The sequence below is a fragment of the Candoia aspera genome, chromosome 3 (genome assembly GCF_035149785.1).
Source record: "Candoia aspera isolate rCanAsp1 chromosome 3, rCanAsp1.hap2, whole genome shotgun sequence".
NCBI lineage: Eukaryota > Metazoa > Chordata > Lepidosauria > Squamata > Boidae > Candoia > Candoia aspera.
Window position 1 is genome coordinate 157,350,189 of NC_086155.1, and position 22,997 is coordinate 157,373,185.

At 40.4% G+C, this 22,997-nt stretch overlaps 1 protein-coding gene across 1 annotated transcript; it reads right to left on the reverse strand.

The window, feature by feature from the left end:
- Nucleotides 1-946: 946 nt before the first annotated feature.
- On the reverse strand, nucleotides 947-20,649 carry TWSG1 (twisted gastrulation BMP signaling modulator 1). Its single transcript, XM_063300226.1, has 5 exons — nucleotides 20,565-20,649; nucleotides 18,148-18,308; nucleotides 5,886-5,985; nucleotides 1,840-2,106; nucleotides 947-1,300 (listed from the first exon to the last, which is right to left on the reverse strand). Exons 2-5 carry the CDS (start codon nucleotides 18,265-18,267, stop codon nucleotides 1,119-1,121), a joined length of 669 nt encoding a protein of 222 aa, XP_063156296.1. The 5' UTR covers nucleotides 18,268-18,308; nucleotides 20,565-20,649; the 3' UTR covers nucleotides 947-1,118.
- Nucleotides 20,650-22,997: the final 2,348 nt, after the last annotated feature.

Consider the following 22,997-nt stretch of genomic DNA (forward strand, 5'->3'; position numbering starts at 1 on the left):
TGTTCCGTGGAAAAAAACTGATTGTGTGTACACTTGAACCAGCCAATTTTTAATCATGAGTGCTTTGCATTTTGATCAGCGCTTCTGGGAAATTTTTCTCTTAACTAACAGGTTCCACACCCTGAAAAAGTTTGAAAAGCCCTGCTCTAATCTTTGAGAACAGTAACCATTTCTCTGCCAATCTCAGTCCAGATATTGGATGCAATTTCTTATAAAAACCATAAATGTATCCATTTCTAAATGCATCCATATCTTTGTATAAAGGAATGGTTTCCATAAATGGCAAATCACAGTAGTAAACTAGGCAATTTGTTAACAGTAACAATTAAACAGTGCATTATGAGAATCTATAATTGGAAATGGGAAAACAGACAGTCAAGTATGTCAATTTTAGTAGATAGTATTGACTATGTCTTTAAAAATAATTTCCTATTTAATCTAAACCCCATATTGTTTTTATATATCTATATTTTCTGAATCTACTATGATTTATAATTTAATTTCCAAAGCTGCTTCCATTTTGTTCAAAACAGCCTAGCTGAGGTTAAGAATTAGGGAAGCAAAGAAAAGAAGGGTGCAATGAAAAGGACATAATTAAGTTTATCAAATCTTTTTATAAAGGGCTATTCATAAGAAGAGTAAGCTCTTAAAACAAAAAAGCAGTATAAATTTCTTTTCTTTCTTACAAACAAGTGGCTATTGCTGGAGAGCTCTTTAATGTATAATCTGTGTGGTCCATAAAAGCAATTCACAGTTCAAAGCGGGGACATGTGAGAAGCTCAAAAATATAACAATGTTTAATTTAGAACTCCAAATTATGATTCTGGTGAAGCTTCATGATCATCTTCTCAAAGTCATACATGCAGATTAGTCAACAACTGACATAAAATTCAATTAATGAAACTTCTTACGTTGTCCAATAAAAAAAAAATCTAAACATTAATTAATTGTTCCAATGATTTAAAGTGTAAAAAAACACATTTAAAATATTACACATCTCTAGTCCCTTCAGTTGTGCTGCAGTTGTACCATCCAAAGTAATACATGCAAGATATATCCCCCTCCCCCCACACACATATTCTTTGGCATCTGCAATATTAAAACTGAATGGTTTAACTTCAGAACATACAATTTGCGCATCTTACAGTTTTACTCCCGTAGTCGACACATTCAGGTCCAATACATTCACAGCAGGCGTTGTGAAACCATCGGTATTTGGAAGCACCCATAGATTCACAAGAGATCTTGCACTGGTGTATTGACATGCAGTCATCAAAGTAAACCACCGTACACACGCGTTCTAAGTGACCAAACCAGAAGACAGATTTTAGTTTTTTGACTGAAGTCTAAATCATAGATCATTCAAATAAAGCTTTTGCTAAACTCCTAAGTCTATAGCATTACTGTTCTCATGCACCATCTCTCTTTTCCTATAACAACATTTTGGATCACTGCTCATATTTAGTATGTTTTCCATATTTTGGAATAGAGGCCATATTTATCTGATTTTAAAATAAGATGAGCTTATCTTAGAGCTAGTTTGGTGTAGTGGTTAAGGCATTAGGCTAGAAACCGGGAGACCGTGAGTTCTAGTCCCACCTTAGGCACAAAGCCAGCTGGGTGACCTTGGGCCAGTCACTTTCTCTCAGCCCTAGGAATGGCAAACCACTTCTGAAAAACTTTGCCAAGAAAACTGCAGGGACTTGTCCAGGCAGTGTCCAAGAATCGGACACAATTGAACAGGGGAAAAAAAAACATGAAAATCACCATACCTCGTTTTAAAAGCTTAAACTTGCAAACACAACATAAAATTTCAATCTTTCAATCACAATATTTTACCTTTTTCACTAGAATATGAAGCATGGACGTTGTTGTTTGAAACAGAAACATTCTGATGCTGGGGATGGTTCACTGTTTCTAAAATTGAAACTAAATTCTCATGATGTGACAGTTCTTCTGCAACGGGAAAGGACACAATTTTCCAGCTCAGCTGAGTTTCACCTTCTGTAAGTGCCCGGAAAAGGGAAGGGATTGGTTCATGCAGCTCCTCCACAGTACTTTTCGAAGTGGGCGGTGTGTCACTATAATTCCGAGGATTACACATACCTGTAGACAATTTGATAAGTTGTTCAACAACAGGGGCCCTTAAGTATATTTGAGAAACAACATTAGAATTGTTGACATTAACAACTTTATAGGCATTTTAAAAAGCTGCTTCTGGGATGAAATTTTGCTGTAACAAAAATTAAAAAAAAGTTTTCTCTTTTTTCTCCTTCTTTTAAAATAGAGAACATTTTAGTGATGCCATAAAATTTATCCTATGCAATATGCACAGAAATCTATATTCCACAAACTGCATTTTAATGAGTTAAGAGACTTTCCGTGAGACCAAAGGAGCTTTTCATCCTGTTTCCTGGGATACTTATTAGGCGGGGGAAGAAAAGACCAAAGAGTATAAGTCCTGTTTATATTGTATAACTATCTGGATCTTCCATCCATTTTTAAACAGTAATTGCAACAAATAATACCACACTACCAATATAACCTGACCAAAAAGGAAAAAAAAAGGATAGGAAGTCACGGAGATGGCATAGAGTGAACCTCAGAATCTATATCTGTACTTCCTGCTCCAAACATACAGACACTGAAGTCTGAATTCTAATGACAGAAGGCTCAGCTCTAAGTCTCCTTTATCCAAATAAAAATTTGAATTTAACAGCATAATATATTAAGACAATATTCATACAACACCTTATTTGATCACAATTCAAGAGCCGTTTGCTTCAACCAATAAATGCAATCCTTTACCAGATTACAAGATTGGGACCACAAATCAAAGACAAGCCCACATTCATGTTTTCAGACTTGCCAGTACATCCATTTCATGGCAATTGCCTATTATATTCCTGGAAGATTTTGCATTTATAACTTCTTATTTTGCATATTTAAAAAAGAATGTGCTAATTCACTAGTACCTGAGCTACTACACCAGAATCTTACTTTTCCCTAAAGACAATAAGGGCATATGGATTATCATTTAGCACAATTTAAAAGTAATCAAACATGAAACTATAGTCTGAAAAATTGCTTCACTGCATTTGATTTCTGAAGTACTCAATACAATCCCTAATCTATTCTGCTGACTATAAAAATAAAATGCACCCACTAAAATAAAGTTTCAACAGAACATATCATTACCTTAAGTAATGTCAACTGAACTGAAAATATATTGTAGATATATGCCTGTTTATAGTATCTACACAAACAAATATCAGTACATATCTACTTTTGTTTGTTCCAGCTGGCTTAAGCATATAATCGTATATAATGGAATGTTTAATTTGCACCATGAGATTTATTTAGCATTACACTTTCCCTGGGATACAGGGAAAACACTTATTCTTTTACAGAGTTCAAATATCTTTTTGCTTTTGTTATACTATGTCCACTAATGGTCTACTATGTTAGTAAAGAAACACTGAACATTAACAGATACATTAAGAATGCATGTGTTCAGTTTGCTATGGTTTCCCACATGTCTTTTAATAACCTGTAAGCAGCAACATAAGATTCAAATAACATTAACTACCACTGAACTTTATAATAAATAATCACCTATTGAACTTTGGCATAAACAGAAAAAAGTACCAATCTAAAAGGAAAAATACATCAGACGCAAACACCATTCCGATCCATTGTTCCCTGTGGTGTTCCTAGCTAATCATGGCTACAGCATTGTTGTACACTCCTTCCCTTTCCCATTTTGTACAGCAGAAGACAATTGTACACCCAGACCAACTTTATTTTGTTGATCTGCATAAATGCATAGCCTGTTTTTGGAAGATGGTTCAGAGCAACTGTGATTTTGCAATTTAAAAACAAAACAAAACACTACAATTTAGATGAATAGAAAAACAATTCTTTCTCCTTAACAGAGACAGTTGGCCAGAACAACTAACAGCTGTGTAAATCTAGGACTCAAAAATGTAACAATACCTAAAATAATACTGTTAGTAAACACAGTGTAGCCTGTGTTATAAGTTTGAGGTAAGTGGGAGTATGATAAGCGCTGCAACTTATACCTACTGAAAATGAAATTATAAGTCAGCAGGGTCATCTAAAGCTCCCTGCTTGAGCTCAGAAGTATCTACACTAGCACTTGAGACAGTGAGGCTAGATAAGAATTGGTTACTGCATACTAGCTTTTTGAGCAGTTGACTGCCCTCTGTCAACCTGACGGTACAATACCCTTTAATTCTCACTGCAGTTTAAATCTGGCACTTCTTTTTTGCACCTTCCATTCTTTGTCTGGGAAGCTCGGGCTTCCAATGTAATTCTTACAGGAAGGGAAGCTGTCCTATCCAACAAGTTCTTCCAAGCAGGAATCCACTTACAGTAATTATTGGAACAGGATAACTCACTCCAGCTAAATCCTTATATTAACATCAATTACAAGCAACAGGGGGGATGGTTAGCACAGTTTTTTCCATACCAGTGTTGACCATTACTTTCCTAGAGAGCAACTGTTTTTTATGTGGCAAGTAATTATAACATTTCCCTTTATTCTATAGTTCCTTCTTACTGATAATTATTGGAACGGCATATACCTCAAATCATAGGAAAGCAGCAATCTAATTTCTCCCAAAATTTATGAACTGGCCTAGAGACACTTAAAAACAGAGATTCCTCATTCTCTTTCCAAACAAATCTGGCTTGTGATGAATCCCAACTCTGTCTCAATGAGTCTTCATAAAACAAACAATTCAATTCTCTCAGATTAGCCTGGCATTACAGCAAGAATGAGCTCGGTCACAACATCAAGCAGGTCAACATTATCACAGCGTGATGCAACCGTAAAATATGTGGAAAGCATCATCTTTCCCCCAAATAACATTAGAAAATGAAGACTTAGCTTCCCTTAAGGCCTCAATGTAATTCTTTACAGTTGGGAATTTAGCTTTTCATATTAGCTGAAAGAACCAAGCTGAAATCATAAATCAACATTATTAAATCTCCACCTTTGCTCTGAAGTTGTTGTACACTGCTATGGGTATATTCCCGTACGCAGACAGCTGTGCACATGCCATTCATGAACATTTAATAGCATTGGAAAATCGAAGAAAGATGCATTAAGAACTTCAGACTACAATGATAGCTGGGGGTCACACAACATGCCATGGTTGGGTTAACAAAACATTAATTCCTCTGTCTGCATAATATATTACCAGGGCCACAACCGGGGGGGGGGCAAGCGGGGCATGTGCCCTGGGCTCCACACTGGTGGGGTGCCAAAATGAGTGCTGGGGGGGGGCACCAAAATGGGCATGGAATCCATGTTTGCCCCGGGTGACACAGACCCTAGTTGTGGCCCTGTATATTACACCCAAACAAATAAATCATATTAAAGTTTAAGGTGTTTGCATTGTTCATACAACATTCTACAACAATTGGGTTCCTACATGTTGAATAGCAAACCAACCAACCCCATTTGAGTCTAGTCAAGTGTGTTGTGTTTACCCAAGCTATATATTGTGAACAACCACTTTTCCAACTGAAAAAGCCTAGTCAAAACAATGTTTCTCAAAAAGACTTGCAGCATACACTCTTTTCTCATTTCTAACAAAAGTTTCTTCCTCCTATGTAGGATGAGGTATACATTTCATGAATTTTGGCTCAAAGCACCAACAAGAGTTACTTCATAAATCACTTCCTCCCTAATAAATGGTTAATCTTAAACTCATTTATACACTGGATTAAATACAAAATAGCCATTATTCTATCCAGCTTCAGTGCTACTTTTGGCATGAACTTTAAAAGCTGTTAAGCTATTGAAAATTACCACTGGAAGTAGCTTTTTGAATATAGGCGAAAAAGAATGAACTTACCAACACAGTCACAGCATTCATCCCAAAGTGTGCCTAGACAAAGCATGCACTCTTTACAGCAAGAACAGTTTCCTTCACCAGGTCGGCACTGACACAGCTCCTGGATAATGTGATAGATAGATGATAGATAGATAGATAGATAGATAGATAGAAAAAGAAAGAAAGAAAGAAAGAAAGAAAGAAAGAAAGAAAGAAAGAAAGAAAGAAAGAAACATACCACATTACATTAGATCTTTCTGTATGTGCAGAATCAATGAAAGATTACGATTTGTAATTATGGCTGTTAAATAATCAATCTCCGCATGAGGCAATCATGGGAACTTCCCTACCAACAGGAGGTGCCAGAATGTAAGCCCCTGTCCTGGCCGAATTTATAAACTTCCCACCTTGATCCCTTATAAGATTAGCCCGGCCAGCGTTTGGATGTGGAGTCTCCAAGCCCCAGTAACCTTCATTCTAGCGCCTTGGAAAACAAACTGGATAAAAATATAATGAACATTAATTCCATCCAGTACAGAAAGGCAACAATCCTGAGGATCAAATAGCCAATTATAAAATTCCTTCCTTGATCTGGTAGTAAATAGTAGACATAGACAGGTAGCAATAGCAATCAAACGAAGAGGGATAATCTAAAGAAGACCCTTAATTTTTTTCCATGAAATTGAACAGGAAAAATACTTCCCTTCCGCAGTCTGTCTCCCTTAAATCTGTCTCCCTTAAATGTAGTTGTATTTGACAACGGAAACAGAGCGAACAATACCATGTTATACATACAGTTAAAGCAAATAGATGAATTTCTTCACATTGATAGAATGTATACCAAGGATGGGAAATAGATGGAGAAACTTTAAGACACACAAATTCTGGTAAAACTGTCATGGGTAGAATGCGATCTGTTGTGAGGAATGAATGTGTTGTTTTTTCCCACTTGGAAATGAGAGTTGAGTTATCTCAGGAGAACCACAAAAGTAAGCTGAATGCAGTGGATATGGGGTCCCTGGTAAATGTTTTAAGTATGAATGTGGACTGAATACAAAAGTAAGTACCAGTATCAAAAAAAGAGATTAAGGTTATTTGATCACACAGAGAGAATGAACAAGGATCAAACAAAAAATATGAAAAGTGAATGGACTGAGGGGAAAAGGATGAATGAGAAAGTTATAGTTGGATGGACTTGATGAGATTTAAAAACTGAGAAGGAATGTATGAAGTGGGGTACGGATATGGTGGGAGCAACAATGGCTTAAAAAATTTAAAAAACATATGAAGCAGTATAGTGGATGGTGATGGTGTAAATTACAGGTTTATTGTTTATTATTTGACACCAAAAACAATTAATGAAATTTATGGAAATGTTGCACATGTTGGAAATGTGGTTTGCAATTGGATGATTATGTGCATCTGGGGAAGTAGGGAGAAAACCTATTTTGGAAAGAGAGATAGGAAAACAGTTGTTATACGTGATTTGATTTTAATTCTATACCCAGTAAAAGAAATAATAATCAGATTTTTTTTCAGAGTTACTCAAGATGCACAGATGATATTTAATTTGCAACAGTATTGACACTGTTGGTTGGGGGAAGAATACAATCAAATTTATTTAAAGGTTTCATGAATAAAATAGTACAATTTCTGACAATTATTGAGATAATTAATGTTATACCACAAAATCGAGCATTTTTGAATGAGATTTTTTTAAGATCAGAAAGTAAATTAAAAATTCAAAAATAAATATTTTATATCTTCTATATCTATTTATTTATTTTATTTTCTATCCCGCCTTTATTGTTTTTATAAATAACTCAAGGCGGCAAACATACCTAATGCTCCATCCTCCTCCTATTTTCCCCACAACGACCCTATGAGATGAGTTGGGCTAAGAGAGAGTGGCTGGCCCAAGGTCACCCAGCTGGCTTTCATGACTAAGGCAGGACTAGAACTCTCAGACTATAAAATTAAAAATACTTAATGTAAAAATATAGTACCCAATAAAACACCTAAATTAATAGGGCTGTGCAAAGCATGAACAGACAATACTGCCAGTGAGCTGTTGCAAATGTACCACATGTAGAGATACCAGAAAAAGCCTTCAAAATAGCCACACCAAACTTAAATGCTTTAAAGAGGGCTGCTTCAGTTACACCAATGTACTTCATGAAATGCCCCTTTCGAATGCTTTACCCAGCCCTAAAAAAAAAGAATAAATTCATAGCCATAAACAGTACAACAGCACCATCATCAGTTCACAATTACTAACTCTTCAACACAAACCTAAATCCTGATAAAACTGGTCATATTTTATTTCTGAGCAGTCATCTGGCAAGTGAGTGCCTTAACAGAGAAACCCCTCAGTCTGGCTGAAATCAAGTGAATGTTCGTAATATGTGACCCGCAGGGTGTGAGACATGCATATAATTTCTGAAAATTTCCCCATCTTAGCAAATTGTTGGTTCTTTGTTTTCAGAACAGGGGACACAGGCAACTCCAAAGTTTTTATGCAATCCTTCTGTACATTTAAGAATGAATTTTAATAAAGGCTAAAAAAGTTTGGTTTTAACGATCTGAATACAAGTATCCATAGATGAGGAAACCTGGGGACTGAACTCCACATTAACCCATGGGATCTTAACCAACATTTCTGATAATATATACTAGTTATTTTAAATAGATCAACCCATAATAAAACGTAAGGTTGGGCAAGTCAAGTGCCCTTTATCTTTGTTTTAGATTGTTTTTAGGGTGCTTGCTGAATCTGGATGTTATCATAGTCTTCCAGCATACCCTTCCTATAGGCTATTTACTACACTATCAACAAGAACAGGAAGCCAGAAGAACTACCTCCTTGACTACAAGTGATTATGCCACAAAAAGCAAAGTTCCTTCCAAGCTTGTAATTTGCAATTTATTACATTTAACACAGGATCAAAATACTCTAACAACCTCTGTTCTCAGAGAACATTTATAATTTTGATGCATTTATGGCCAAGCAGCAAGCCTTTACTTTACCTGACTTTAAATGGCTGTTTATTCAACTGAAGTTTCAAATTCCAAATGTTCTGTTACATGAAGATGTGTTGCATTATTAACCTACGCCTGTCTTTTACTCATTTTTGTGTATTGTGCCTTACTGATTTTATGTCTACATCCTACTGTCATGTTCACTGTTTCAATGTGCACTGTACATCGTAACGTTTCACATGCCATGGTGCTGACGCGCGTTTCTGTTGGGAGGGAGCTGCTGTGAAACCTTGTGCCAAGCTCTGTATCTATGTTCATTTCAATGGAATGTGTTTGGGTTATGTGCTCTGCTCAAGGACTTTTCCCACGGACCATCAGAAGCCGTTAGGAGCACCTGGGATTGTGAGCCTGGGAAGATTCTACGGGGGGAGGGATGTCATTTGTACCGAGGGTTTTTAGTTTGCATTTGGCGCGCTTTTTCCATTCTCAGCTTTCTTTGTGATCCTGCATACTATTCTTTAATAAATCAGATATCTTTGTGATCTGCTTATGAGTCTGATGGTGTTTTAGAATAGGCAATCCTTACATAAAGCTGAAAATCAACAAAGTTGTACCATTAGCTCCTACCAAGATTAGTGTCTTGTGAGGGAAAACAGTTAACGATGGCCGAATCCAAGCTCACGACCGAGAGACTTGAGGAGCTGACTGGCTTGATGCCCGAGTCAACGGTCAGGAGCGGAGAACTGAGCCTCACCCCAGAACCTTCAGGTTTCGGGCAGGATTCGAGTTCCAGCCCTGAGGTAGAGGAATCCGACGATGGGAGAGCACCAGAGCAACCGGCAGCCAGCGAATCACACGCAGAGTTGATCACTTGGGATGAAATGGGAGAACCCCAGCCAGGGATGTCCCAGGCGTCCTGGAAGTATCGGTTCCCGCTGACCCCAAACGTAGAATCTACCACGGTATCAGCAGGGAGACAGCCTAACATGCAAGGGAGGGAGGAATCTCAACCCCCTGAAAGGCTAAGAGTGGTAGAGGCCAAATTAGAATCAATGGAGTACGTGCTAAAAAACCTGTCTCTGTCATGGGGGGGGGGGCAGCCGAGGCGCGAAGGAGATTCCAGCTCCACGCAATCATCCTCCATTCCCTCACCCGGACCGCCGGAGGAGCGGGGCCAGAGACGGTGCCGGGATGAATCTCCACCCCGCAGAGTTCAACCATCAATGTCCCCACCCCGAGGAGGGAGAACTACTGTAACCTGGGGCCCAACCACTCAAGCAGCCGCTAATTCAGCTCCAACAGGAGCGGGGGTGAAAGACTTTTCTGCAAGTTTGATGGGGATCCAACTAAGTTGTCTTTCTTTCTCACTAATGCTAAAAGTTATATGAGGCAGTTTGGACCATACTTCCCTTCTGAAGAGGCTAAAATAACTGCCATTACCACCAAGCTGAAGGGACGAGCGGCTGACTGGTATGTTCAATTAAGTGAGGCTGACTCCCCTGAGCTGAAGGATTTTCAGGAATTCATGTGGGCGTTAAAGCTGCATTTTGAGGATCCTCTAGCCAAGGCAAGAGCTAAAAAGGCACTGAAGGATCTTACCCAGGGCCAACTGTCTGTAGCTGATTACGCCCTGGAGTTTAAGGCTTTAGCTGGGAAAATCCCTGACTGGTCTCAGTCAACCTTAATAGAACGGTTTAAAGAGGGACTCAACAGGGACGTCCTGCGGTGGGCATTGTGTAGAGACGACCCAGAGACATTGTATGAATGGATCTGTCTGGCCGGCAAAGCTGAGCATGCCCAGCATACCTACATGCAAACCAAACGACCTGAAAAACAACCAGCCACCATGAGGGGACCCAGAAGTGCCGCAACTGCTACCCGGCCAGGCTATAGAGCCTGGGAAGAGGAGAGAGATTGGCACTTTGTGAAGGGTCAGTGTCTCCGATGCGGAAAGGAAGGGCATCGAGCAGCTGATTGCCCAAAAGCCAAGGCTGGAGACTGAGTGGGCAAGCTGCTGGCCAAATCGCCGCCCCCCTCGCGGTGGATGACAGCAGCCAAGGGACCAGCCAACGCTGAAGACGACTCTAAGGAGCTGGCGGGAAACTCCAGCCACCTGCCATGAAGAGCGCCTGTGGGCAGGTGGAGGAGGATGGGTGCGAGGATGCTATGGTGAGTGCTGACTGTCCCACTCTAGCAGTGAAAGTGAAATTGGGCTCCCGCACAAAGACTACAGAGGTCTGGGCTTTAGTTGACTCTGGGTGTTCCAGGTGTCTGATTCACCCTGATCTGGTTGCTGCTTTGGACCTGCCTAGCTTTCCCCTCCAACAGCCTTTGATCTTCACACAGTTGGATGGTTCAACGGCGGGGGGGGGGGGCGGCGACCCATTTCACTGGAACTGTCGCAATGCAAATGGGCAGCCACTGTGAGACTTTAAAATTTATAGTAGCACCTGTTGGCAACCCCTTGGTAATTCTGGGGATTCCCTGGTTGACCTATCAAAGCCCACATATAAATTGGGAACACAGAACTCTGACTTGTAAGGATGGGTTTTACCAAGCCCCTACCGCGGAGAGGGCTTCAAGCACGGGGGTTGGAAGGGCTGCAATTGCCACGCTGCGCCCTAGTTTGGCACATTTAGAAGGCTTGCCCGATTGATACCAAGATTTTGCAGACATCTTTGGGGAAATGGAAGCAGATCAGCTACCCCCCCATCGGAAAACTGATTGTGCCATAAAGTTGATTCCTAACGCTCAATTGCCCAAGCCAAAAATTTATCCAATGACTCAGAAGGAAATTGGGGCATTACGGGACTTCATTGACAAAAATCTGTCAAGGGGGTTTACTGAACCTGCAAATTCCCCAGTTGGGGCCCCTGTGCTATTCCGGGAAAAGAAAGATGGCACGCTTAGACTCTGTACGGACTATCGGGGGTTAAATTCCGTCTCAATCTGCAACAAATACCCTCTGCCACTCATGAAGGACATGTTAGCTTATTTGTCAAAGGGGAAGATTTTCTCCAAGCTCGATCTTTGTGAAGCCTATTTTCGTATCCACATACGAGCTGGAGACAAGTGGAAAACTGCTTTTAATTGTCCACTGGGTTCATTTCAGTACAAAGTCCTCCCTTTTGGGTTAGCAGGGGTGCCCGGAGTCTTCATGCAATTGATTAATGAAGTATTACATGATCATTTGTTTAAAGGGGTCCTGGTTTATTTAGACGATGTTTTCATTTACACTGAATCTGAGGAGGAACACAAACGCCTTCTCAAACAGGTGTTAAGTAAGCTTAGAGATGCCAAGCTTTATGCCAAGCTTTCCAAATGTGAGTTTCACAAAACCCAACTTGACTATCTAGGCTATAGGGTATCCGACAAGGGCATTGAAATGGACCCTGAAAAAATTCAGGCAATTTTAAGTTGGGAACGTCCCCACACCCAGAGGCAATTGCAAAGTTTCCTAGGGTTCAGTAATTATTATCGGCAATTTATCCAGGGGTTTGCTGAGATTGCTTTGCCCCTTACTGACTTGCTACGTACCAAGGGTTTGGGGGAGACACGCAAGGTAAAAAACCCTGGCGCAGTGCTGAATTGGACACCTGAATGCCAGGCAGCATTCAAGAAGTTAAAACCCCTCTCACTGCTGAGCCTATTTTACAGCACCCCGATCCTGAACGCCCCTTTGTGGTCCAAGTTGATGCTTCTGACTCCTCAGTTGGGGCTATATTGTTATAGAGAGATTCTGAAAATCACTTGAAACCCTGCGCTTATTTGTCCAGAAAATTTTCTGAAACTGAGCGCCGGTGGCATGTTTGGGAAAAAGAGGCTTTTGCTGTAAAAGCCGCTTTGGAAGCCTGGCATCACCTCCTGTAAGGCGCTAAATGCCCTTTCGAGGTTTGGACTGATCACCAGAATTTGGAAGCCCTCCGCACCCCCCGGCGTCTCAGTCCTAAACAAATTCACTGGGCTCATTTTTTTAGTCGCTTTAACTTCCAGTTAAAATTTATTCCAGGAAAGAAAAACTTTCTGGCCGATGCTTTGTCACGTTTACCTCAGGACTCTGACCACGTGGCAGATATAGTTGGGACTGTTCTCACTGAACCACAACTGGGCTTGGTTGCCGTCACTCGGAGCCAGACCCGTGCGCAGGCAACCCCACCCCCAGCCCCGTCTGGGAAGCGGAAAATGCAAGTTCCTTGTCAGTTACAGAAGGACTTTCTCCAGGCGCTGAAATCTGACACTTGGTTGCTAGCTAATAGAGACAATGTTTCTTTTGAAAACGGTCTGGCGTGGGTGGAACACCGCCTTTATGTGCCTGAAACTTTAAGAGCTGATGTTTTGCAGGGTTCCCATGTTGACAAACTTGCTGGACACTTTGGTGTTGTCAAAACCTTGCATTTGGTTCGCCATCAATTTTGGTGGCCAACCTTAAGGCGTGATGTAAAAGACTATGTTGCTTCCTGTCCTGTTTGTGCCATGTCAAAGCGTAAAGGAGGTAAACCACAGGGGCTTCTACAGCCAGTGGCCAGCCCATCCCGTCCCTGGGATGAGATTTCTATGGATTTTATTGTGGACTTAGCTCCCCGTCAGAAGAAAACTGTCATTTGGGTTGTAAAAGACTTTTTCTCCAAACAAGCCCATTTCATTCCATGTGCGTCCATCCCGTCGGCCCCGCAATTGGCCCGCCTATTTCTCATCCACATCTACCGTCTCCACGGTAGCCCCTCCTGTTTGGTCAGCGACCACAGGACACAGTTCACTTCCCAGTTTTGGAAATCATTTTTAAAATTGATTGGCACCAAACAGGCGCTGTCCACATTGTCGCATCCTGAGACTGATGGATCTACTGAGGTTTTGAACTCTGCCCTTGAACAATTCCTTAGAGCATACATAAATTACCATCAGGACAATTGGGTGGACTTGCTGCCTTTTGCTGAAGTGGCTTACAACAATGCTGTCCATCAAAGCACCGGGCAAACCCCTTTTCGTGTGGTTTCTGGTCACGACTTTGTTCCCATCCCTGAGCTGCCACAAACCCCTCCCCAATCCTGTTCTGCCTCTGACTGGGCTGTTAAGCTGGCTGATTCCTGGCCGGTGATTCAACAGGCTTTGGCTGATGCCCAGGCTGCTTACAAGTTTCAAGTCAATAAACATCATTCTTTGCAACACGATTTCAAAATTGGGGATCAAGTATATCTTTCTACCACATTCATCAAGTCCCCACAGCCCTCTAAGAAACTTGCTCCCAAGTTCATTGGTCCTTTCCCTATTGTTGGTCTTATCAATCCAGTTACTGTTAAGTTGGACCTGCCTCACAATTTGAAATGCTTGCACTCTGTTTTCCATTGCAGCCTGCTCAAGCCTGTCCACCACTCTTCCCGCTGGCATCCCCAACCTCCTCCTCCTGCTCCAATCATGATTGACGGCCAACAGCACTTTGAAGTCAAGGAGGTAGTTGATTCTCGGAAGCTTCGAGGCACCTTCCAGTACCTGATCTGCTGGAAACACTTTCCTCATCCTGAATGGGTGCCTGCTTGCCACGTTAATGCTCCTGATTTAATTAACTGTTTCCACTTGGCTTACCCTTTAAAGCCTGCCGCTTAATGTTATGGCCCCTCCCCCCAAAAGAACTTTGGTAATACCCAATTCCTGAGAAAAACCTTAGAAATTATGGACACACCTGTCTCTAATCTCAGAATAAGACAAATGCAGATGAAAAATAATAGATAAACATTTACTTATTGTTATTTTATGTCTTCTCAGATCCTTAAATGAACAATAATTAGGGAAAAAAGCTTGGTTCATGTATCTCATTAATACAAATCGTATCACAGCACAATTAAGCAACCCAGTCATTCATTTGCTGGAAAGATCAATATGATCTGCTAGAAACATTAATATACTTACTTAAGTTGCTACACTTTAGAGATTTAATTTTTTACCTACTATTCAAACTTTTCATGGGTTAAATGGGTTAAACAGATTGCTGAAAAGTTTATGATACCTTCTTGAAATCTTATCCTAACAGGATTTAAAAAGAGCTATCCAGCAAGACAAAACAAATCAAGCATGCTTCCATACAAGATTGTTGATCTCATTCACATCTGTTATACAGCTGATAAAATAAATATTTATGTGGACCACCCTCTGCATTCTATAAAATGGAGTACAGTTCATGCAGTCTCTTCTATCTACATGAAGGAAAGAACTTGATTAATACAACTAGATTAATCTCCCCCAGTTCTTCCTCTCTCTCTGCAGTATAAGCCCTTATTACATAATAAGAAAAATACTGCCTACTAAAAATTAATTACATCTATCTGTGAGGGTAACTTAACTTACATAGTATCCAATGAAACTTAAATATTTAAGCAGGGCTTTCATTTAAAATAGGGTTTTTTTCAGATGCAGAATGTTAATTTAGGGATGACCCTTTTTAATATATTCATAAATTACGTTAAGGGTTTTATCAATACACTACTATTTATTCTTTTGAGTTGCCAATGATTTCTAGCATTATCCATGAAATGCACCAGAAAGATACTTTTTCTGTTGTTTAGGGTTTTTTCTTCAGCAAATGCTCATTATTAAATTTAATTATGAAAATCATAAAAGTGCTCATTACTTAAAAAAAAGGTTGAAAGCTATCTAAAACAAATTATTCAATTTGTTATCTTGATGAAGAAAGTGAAGAATTTCCTCGTAGGACTGTTAATAAGTATACTTAATCACACCTGAAGTATATGCATTTGTACCTCTACAACCTCTTCAACATAAGGAGAAGAGAATAGGTACATTTGATCATGTAAGAATGCAGAGATTTAAAATTTATGTAACACTCTCACTCTAAAAATCCTGAAGATATTTAACAGATGTGGCCTTATAGGTGTTAAATACTACACTTTCAGTACTCACATTGTTGAAGTTGTATTTTTCCCTTTCCTTTCCTTTCTTTTTAATTGAAAATAGAGATATATTTTCAAAAAAGGTAATGTCTGTAGATGGACAAATAATTTTCAGTGATTGTAGAACTGATGCTCAACATTACTAAAAGATACCAAGCAAAATACATTGAATTGTTTTCATAATAGTAAAAAGGAAAAAAAGAAATAGGAATTTTTGAGCTTAGTAACAAAATCTCTGTTGTTTCATGTTTGCTTATAACCAGTATGCAAAAAAGCCAAGAAATAACCCTCAAGTTTGTGTTAGAATTAGAGTATGAATGTGGATGAATTAGAGTTATTTTTAACTCTAATTCATCCACAGTTACCAAGTTGTTGCAGTTCAGGGGTTATTATTCCAGGACAATTATTGCATTATTTGAAGGTAGGCAATAAGATGACCCTGAGTGCCAGAATGCCTGCAGACACTTCCCCTGGCATCCATTGTTGCAGCACAGTGCTTCATTCAGAAGTATCCATGTCCCCAGGAAAACAACAAAAACAAAAGTAAGTTGGGATGGTAACATGCAACTATCATGATGAATTATAATGTTTACCTGCTGCTTTTGGTTGATGATTTTTGCCACATTCTGGAACATTTGCCTATACTGACTCATGTTTGCCATTCTATTACCATTCACCTCATTTGAAAATATATTTTTAGACCTCTTTGCTATCCATTTTTGGTTTTACAACTCTGGTGATGTGTTACTGGAAAAAGTGGTCACTTTATTACTGCACACTCCAAAGCTACTTTTCATTATCACATGCAAAGTGCTTCCTACAGAGATATTTTTGCTTTGTTTTCTCCTTTCTCTAAGTGATCTAGTTACAGAAATGATAAATATGTTCCAGATACAGGAATTCTATTACCAAGAGCAATGTTTCAGTATTGATGCATGCACACATAAATTCCATACTCCAATTCTGGGAAAAATCTGTAAATTTGGCAGCATTAAACCTAGCAAGTGTGCATGCATTAGTAAACATGAAATACCTCACACTATCTTTAGAACCACTTCCCAAACATAATACAAAGAAAAACAAATGTGTCACATAGTTCAGTATTTGCTCCCTTTCGGATTTATGTATTTTTGCCAATAAATGTTACCGCAGCTTCCATGTGGGTCCTACTGATAGATAGATAGATAGATAGATAGATAGATAGATAGATAGATAGATAGATAGATAGATAGATAGATCTCTATCTATCTATCTATCTATCTATCTATCTATCTTTCTTTCTTTCTTTCTTTCTTTCTTTCTTTCTTTCTATCGGGACTTTGAAATGAACAAATAACACCCAAGTGCGGTGCTTGTTTCATTTACCTCATGAACAGCAGGCTGGGAAAACTGGCCTAACTAGACCACCAGGACAACATGAACCAAAGGCCAGACTAAGTTGCCAGCCCATGTTCTTAGCACTTTTGAGAACAAGTTTAGGTTCTTACGTTTCTGGGGTCTTTTAAGAAAGTCTATCCCAGGGTTTCTCAACCAGGGTTCTGTGGAACTCTAGGGTTCTGTGAGAGATCACTTGGGGTTCCCTAGGAGACCATGAATTATTTAAAAAATTATTTCAAATTCAGGCAAGTTCACATTAAAGAAGTTTCATTCTTTATGTTTAGTTATTTAAGAACACTGTTAGTGCATATATACAGGCCTACACATGAAACAAATATAATAATTTTGTAACCCCTGGCCTATATTTGAGCCTGAGTGTGAAGGGGTTCCCTGAAGCCTGAAAAATATTTTAAAGGTTCCTCCAGGACCAAAAGGTTGAGAAAGGCTGGTCCATCCCAATTAATACAGCTGTTGAGAGAGAGATTGCTGCAGAAGCAGAAGCGACAACAGAGTAATACTGGTTTGAAGAAGGAAATTGTAATTACTGGTTTGAAGAAGGAAAAGCAAGCAGGGATTCTCTGTCCTTTACTGGCAACAACTTGCGTCTATAGTAGTATACAACATCTTAAGCTAATATCCATGGGAAGGTAATTGGAAGATGCTCCTCTGCTATCATCATGCTGGCTTTGTGGAGTAGGGCATAAACTTTGCAATCTGTCCAAGAATTTAAGTCACTCAGTAGATTAGAACTTTATTACATAAACAGATCAACTCATTAACCAGTTTGACTCAACAACATATGCATTTCAAAGTTCTAATTTTATCTTTTATAATATGAAGCTAACAAAGATTTGCATGTTTCTTCATGCTTTAAAAGAATGAAAATACAAAATAAACATTCCCACATTCTTCAATAAGTATCTATTCAAAATAATTTTTATTTCACTTCACCTTTCAGAATTATTGTTACAGACCAATTACTGGTTACATCTTCTTATCAAATGTAAGTGTATATTATCTCATACCTGTATTAGGCATTTGCTGACATCACTAGCACAGAGAGCTTTGTTGCAGCACATTGATGATGGGATCCAGAAGTACAGTAGACTAATTATCATGAGCCCTAGGAAGTACCACAACTTCATCTTTCTTTCAGGAGGGAGATTTCTGGAACGTTCAGACAGTACTGAAATAGAAAGCAGTGTGAAAAGCCTGTATTTTCTGAGTAAAATACTAAGCTTCTTTCATCTTTACCCCGTCACTCTCAAAGGCAGTTTGTTTTGTTTTGTTTTCCCCATGGGTTTTCTACACTCAAATCAGCAACATATTTGGTAAAAGAATTCTCATGCAATTATAGGTCAAGTCAACTATTTTTCCACTGACTTCAAAGTTATGTAAAGGATGACACTTTGAATGCTAATAAATATAATTATTTTAGTTACAACCCCATCATGGTAAAATATTTGTTTGCAACTTATTTATTTCATAGGGTAACAGAAGGAACAGGAGAAGGAGGCCTACTAGAACTACAATAAAATAGAAGAGTTCTTTCTGACAGATAAATAAATGAGAACATGTTTTAACATAATCCCATTTCAATGCCAGCTATATAGATGCATTACTTTACAAGCAAAGCTTCTGAAGAAGGAATTGGATGGGTGCCACATATTCATGAACAGAATATTATATTGACAAAGTGTGTACATTTGTGAACTGGCTGACTTAATCTTCGGATTCTGTATCTCTGCCTCTTAATTCAGTTATATTACAATACATACTTAAGTCACATCTTTCTACTTACTGTCTCCCAATCACACTCTCTACAAATAGAGCCGAGAAACAGCAAAACATAAAGAAGCAAACACAAGATGAGGAGGGGGCTCCTTTTCATTGAACAAAATCTACCACCTCTTCACTAGATATGCCTGAACTTTAGCAGAGCAAGTTGAAAGGACCTGAAATGACAAACACCTCTAACTATTCTTTTTTGCATTATTCTGTTGTTTATAAACTCAGCATGATCATAAGAGTTATGAATTAAGAGATAATTACCTGAATAGTAATTTTAGACTCTTTGCAGGAAAATTATTTTAGAGAAATAATCTGAAAACATATGATAATCCTTTGAAAATTTTAGCCAACAGACACCTGTCAGATTGAATCCTGTTTTTACAATTTCATTACATCAGTCCTTCATTTATGACTTCCCTGCAGATAAACTGGTCTATCACTTGAAAGGCTGAGATCTTTCAAGACTCAACATGTATTATTACCAAAAAGGACAACTGAAAATTTATTTGATTCTACATTTCGAAGTTGTTATGCCAGATAATCAAAAAATCCTCCCCCCCATTTTTAGAGCAAACAAAGCTGTCTGGAAGTATTCATACCTGTTCATCCATACCATATTATTCTCTTTTCTACCTGAAGATTACCAGCTCATAATCAAACAAAATGTATTAAGGGATCCTAAATTTATGTTACAAAATCCACGTTAAATCCTTTTGCCCTACTCAGTAAATCATTAACCAAGCCCCCGTGGTTGACAAAAGCAAATTTTCTCGAATGCTTAAGCCCCCAACTCTCGCACACACTTTTTAAAAAAGACTTTCAATTAAACCTCCTATGCAGCGGCCAAGATAAAATCCGGAACCAAAAAAACAGCTCCCCCCCACCCGCACGTCTGCTTCGCCTCGCTAAATCGGGACTAGTGGCTGGGGGAGGATGAGAAATTTAACCGGGCGGGGGGGAGCTGAAAGGCAGCAGAGCGAGTCTCACAAAGTAAACTAACACCAGTCCCTTAACAAGGACCAGCAAAAGACGGCGGCGGCAGGGAATACAAAGGACAACTGGAGAGATGGAGCAGCAGTCGGCCATCCGGGCTTCAAAGAAAAGTTCGCTTCAGGGCAACAGGCACAACCGACGCCGCTTTCTAAAACAGAAGATCTCACTCTCCCTAGACCCCAGAAAACAAGGCGCGGAGATCAATCCGTGTGCCCACCTCCTGCCTTTCTAAAGGCTCAAGGGACGCCCCCGCCGCCCCCCCGCTTGCTCCCGCACGCTTCCACTGGGGTCTCACCCTTCACCGGGTCGGCTCGCTCACCTCTCCGTTTCCCTCCTTCAGAGGCCCGTGCTCACTCCTTGCTTCTTCCCCGACGACTGCCTCTGCCTTCGCCCGGCAGACCGCCCCGCCACCCGGCTTCAGCTTGCGCAGCGACAGCGGCGGTGGGACTCAAACCCGAGCCTTTTCCTTCAGCAGCCGCCCCGCTTGGCTGCCTTTGCACAGGGCCGGACGGCGGGAGCGTCGAAGTACCTTAAAGGGACAGGCCGCGGCGGCTGCCTTCCAAGCAGCTTCGGCTGCGAAGGGAGGCGGGAAAAGCTTGGCCAAGTCGTCTCCTCCTTCTCGGCCTTAAACACACACACAGAGCAAACGCGCACACACCTCAAGGCGCCGGAGGGACTCGCCCACGCGGTGTCTCTTCGCAGTAGGTCCGGGAGCGCAGCGCGAAATTCGGCCGCTTGACACTGGGGCGGGAGAGCGCCGCCAGGGAGAGACCTGCCCATCCAGCGCGAACCTCGAAGGCCACTCAGCCCCTTCTTCGGCGCCACGGAGCGCACCTTGGCCCTGCGGGGTGGCTGCTGCTGCCCAGGATAGTTTGCGCAGAACGGGAAAAGGGGTTCGCTTCTCCGCGACGGCAGCGAAGGGCTCTCCCTGTTGTGACCCAGACGAGTCGCGCCTCCGCCCCCAATGACCTGTTGCTGGATTGTGCTGTCCACGTATTCGTTTTTGAAAAGCCTGTAAAACTGGACCAAAATTTGTTCTCCCTCTCTCACACACTTTTTTTTTTTAACTGCAGAGCTAGGCGAAGTAGATAGTTGTTTTTCTTTCACACATTTTGTCATATGCGTAGGGCAACAGTATAAAATAAGCAACTGATACTGGAACAAGAGTTTAAAACGCCCTATGCCATAGTTGCTAGACACAAAAGCGTGGTCTCTCCTCCTGCCTCAGCCCACCACCTTACCTAGTTCTTTGTGAACTGGCTAGAAGCGTGGTCTCCCCACCCCTTCTAAATGGTTTTTGTATAAATTGATACGGTGAGCAAATAGGAATAAGAAACCAGGAGTCTGTGAGTTCTAGTCCTGCCTTAGGCATGAAAGTGGTTGGGTGACCTTCGGCCAGTCACTGTCTCAGCCCAACTCACCTCACAGGGTTGTTCTTGTGGGGAAAATAGGGGGAGGAAGGAGTATTTGGTATGTTCGTTCCCTTGAGTTATTTGTAAAAAATAATAAAGGCAGGATAGAAAATAAATAAATTTTAAAAAAATAATTAGCCAGGATGTGATATATTTGGTTTTGCCTGCTGTATGAATCCAACTGTTGTGTTAATAGGCCATAGTTTATGGGTTAGCATGTTATATGAAAACAGCCAATTTGGGTTTACTCAATAAATCATGGTAGAATTGTGGCTTAGCATGTGCATAACTAGCAACTGACTGAATAGGAGAAATAGGCCAGTAACTCTTAATTGCTTGCTGCAGTTCATGCCAAACTCCATGCAGGGCTTAAGTAATCCATTTTAAAGCATGAGAGCATAGCTGTAAATGCAGTCCTTGCTTTCCTCTTTCTCTCCCACAGCCCCCTTGGAGGAAAAAAGGCCTTCACTTCAGTAAACAGAGCAGGTGCTTATATACATACAAGCCTGATGGCACCTTTAAGCTGAGTGCAGCAGATGTCCCAGGCGGCTGATTGCTTGTGGGTAGAGCCACACCAAGAAACTGCAAATAATACAGTAGAGAAGGTAATACTCTGTACCAGAAAGCTAACACTGGTTACCTTCCCTGAACAGCAATGACCTGAATCCCAGGAATAACTGCACTTAAGAATAAGATCACGGCACGTGTGAGATACACAAACAAATTGTGTTATAGCTCTTGTTAACTGTTTTCTGGTTTCGGCAGGTGGCATCCTTTTTTTCTTGGAACAAAATGGCAAAACAGAAGACCTGCTGGGAAGCTTTGCATCATGCTTGTTTTTTTGTGCCTAGCCTATTACACAAGAATGGCCATCAGACTGGAAAAAATCAACTTATATCCCCATACCAAAAAAGGGAAACACTAAAGAATGTTCAAACTATCGAACAGTGGCACTCATCTCACATGCCAGTAAGGTAATGCTCAAGATCCTGCAAGGTAGACTTCAGCAATTCATGGAGCGAGAATTGCCAGATGTACAAGCTGGGTTTAGAAAAGGCAGAGGAACTAGGGACCAAATTGCCAATATCCGATGGATAATGGAAAAGGACAGGGAGTTTCAGAAAAACATCTATTTCTGTTTTATTGACTATTCTAAAGCCTTTGACTGTGTGGACCATAACAAATTGTGGCAAGTTCTTAGTGGTATGGGGATACCAAGTCATCTTGTCTGCCTCCTGAAGAATCTGTATAACGACCAAGCAGCAACAGTAAGAACAGACCACGGAACAACGGACTGGTTTAAGATTGGGAAAGGAGTACGGCAGGGCTGTATACTCTCACCCTACCTATTCAACTTGTATGCAGAACACATCATGCGACATGCTGGGCTTGAGGAATCCAAGGCTGGAGTTAAAATCTCTGGAAGAAACATTAACAATCTCAGATATGCAGATGATACCACTTTGATGGCTGAAAGCGAAGAGGAACTGAGGAGCCTTATGATGAAGGTGAAAGAAGAAAGTGCAAAAGCTGGTTTGCAGCTAAACCTCAAAAACACCAAGATTATGGCAACCAGCTTGATTGATAACTGGCAAATAGAGGGAGAAAATGTAGAAGCAGTGAAAGACTTTGTATTTCTAGGTGCGAAGATTACTGCAGATGCTGACTGCAGTCAGGAA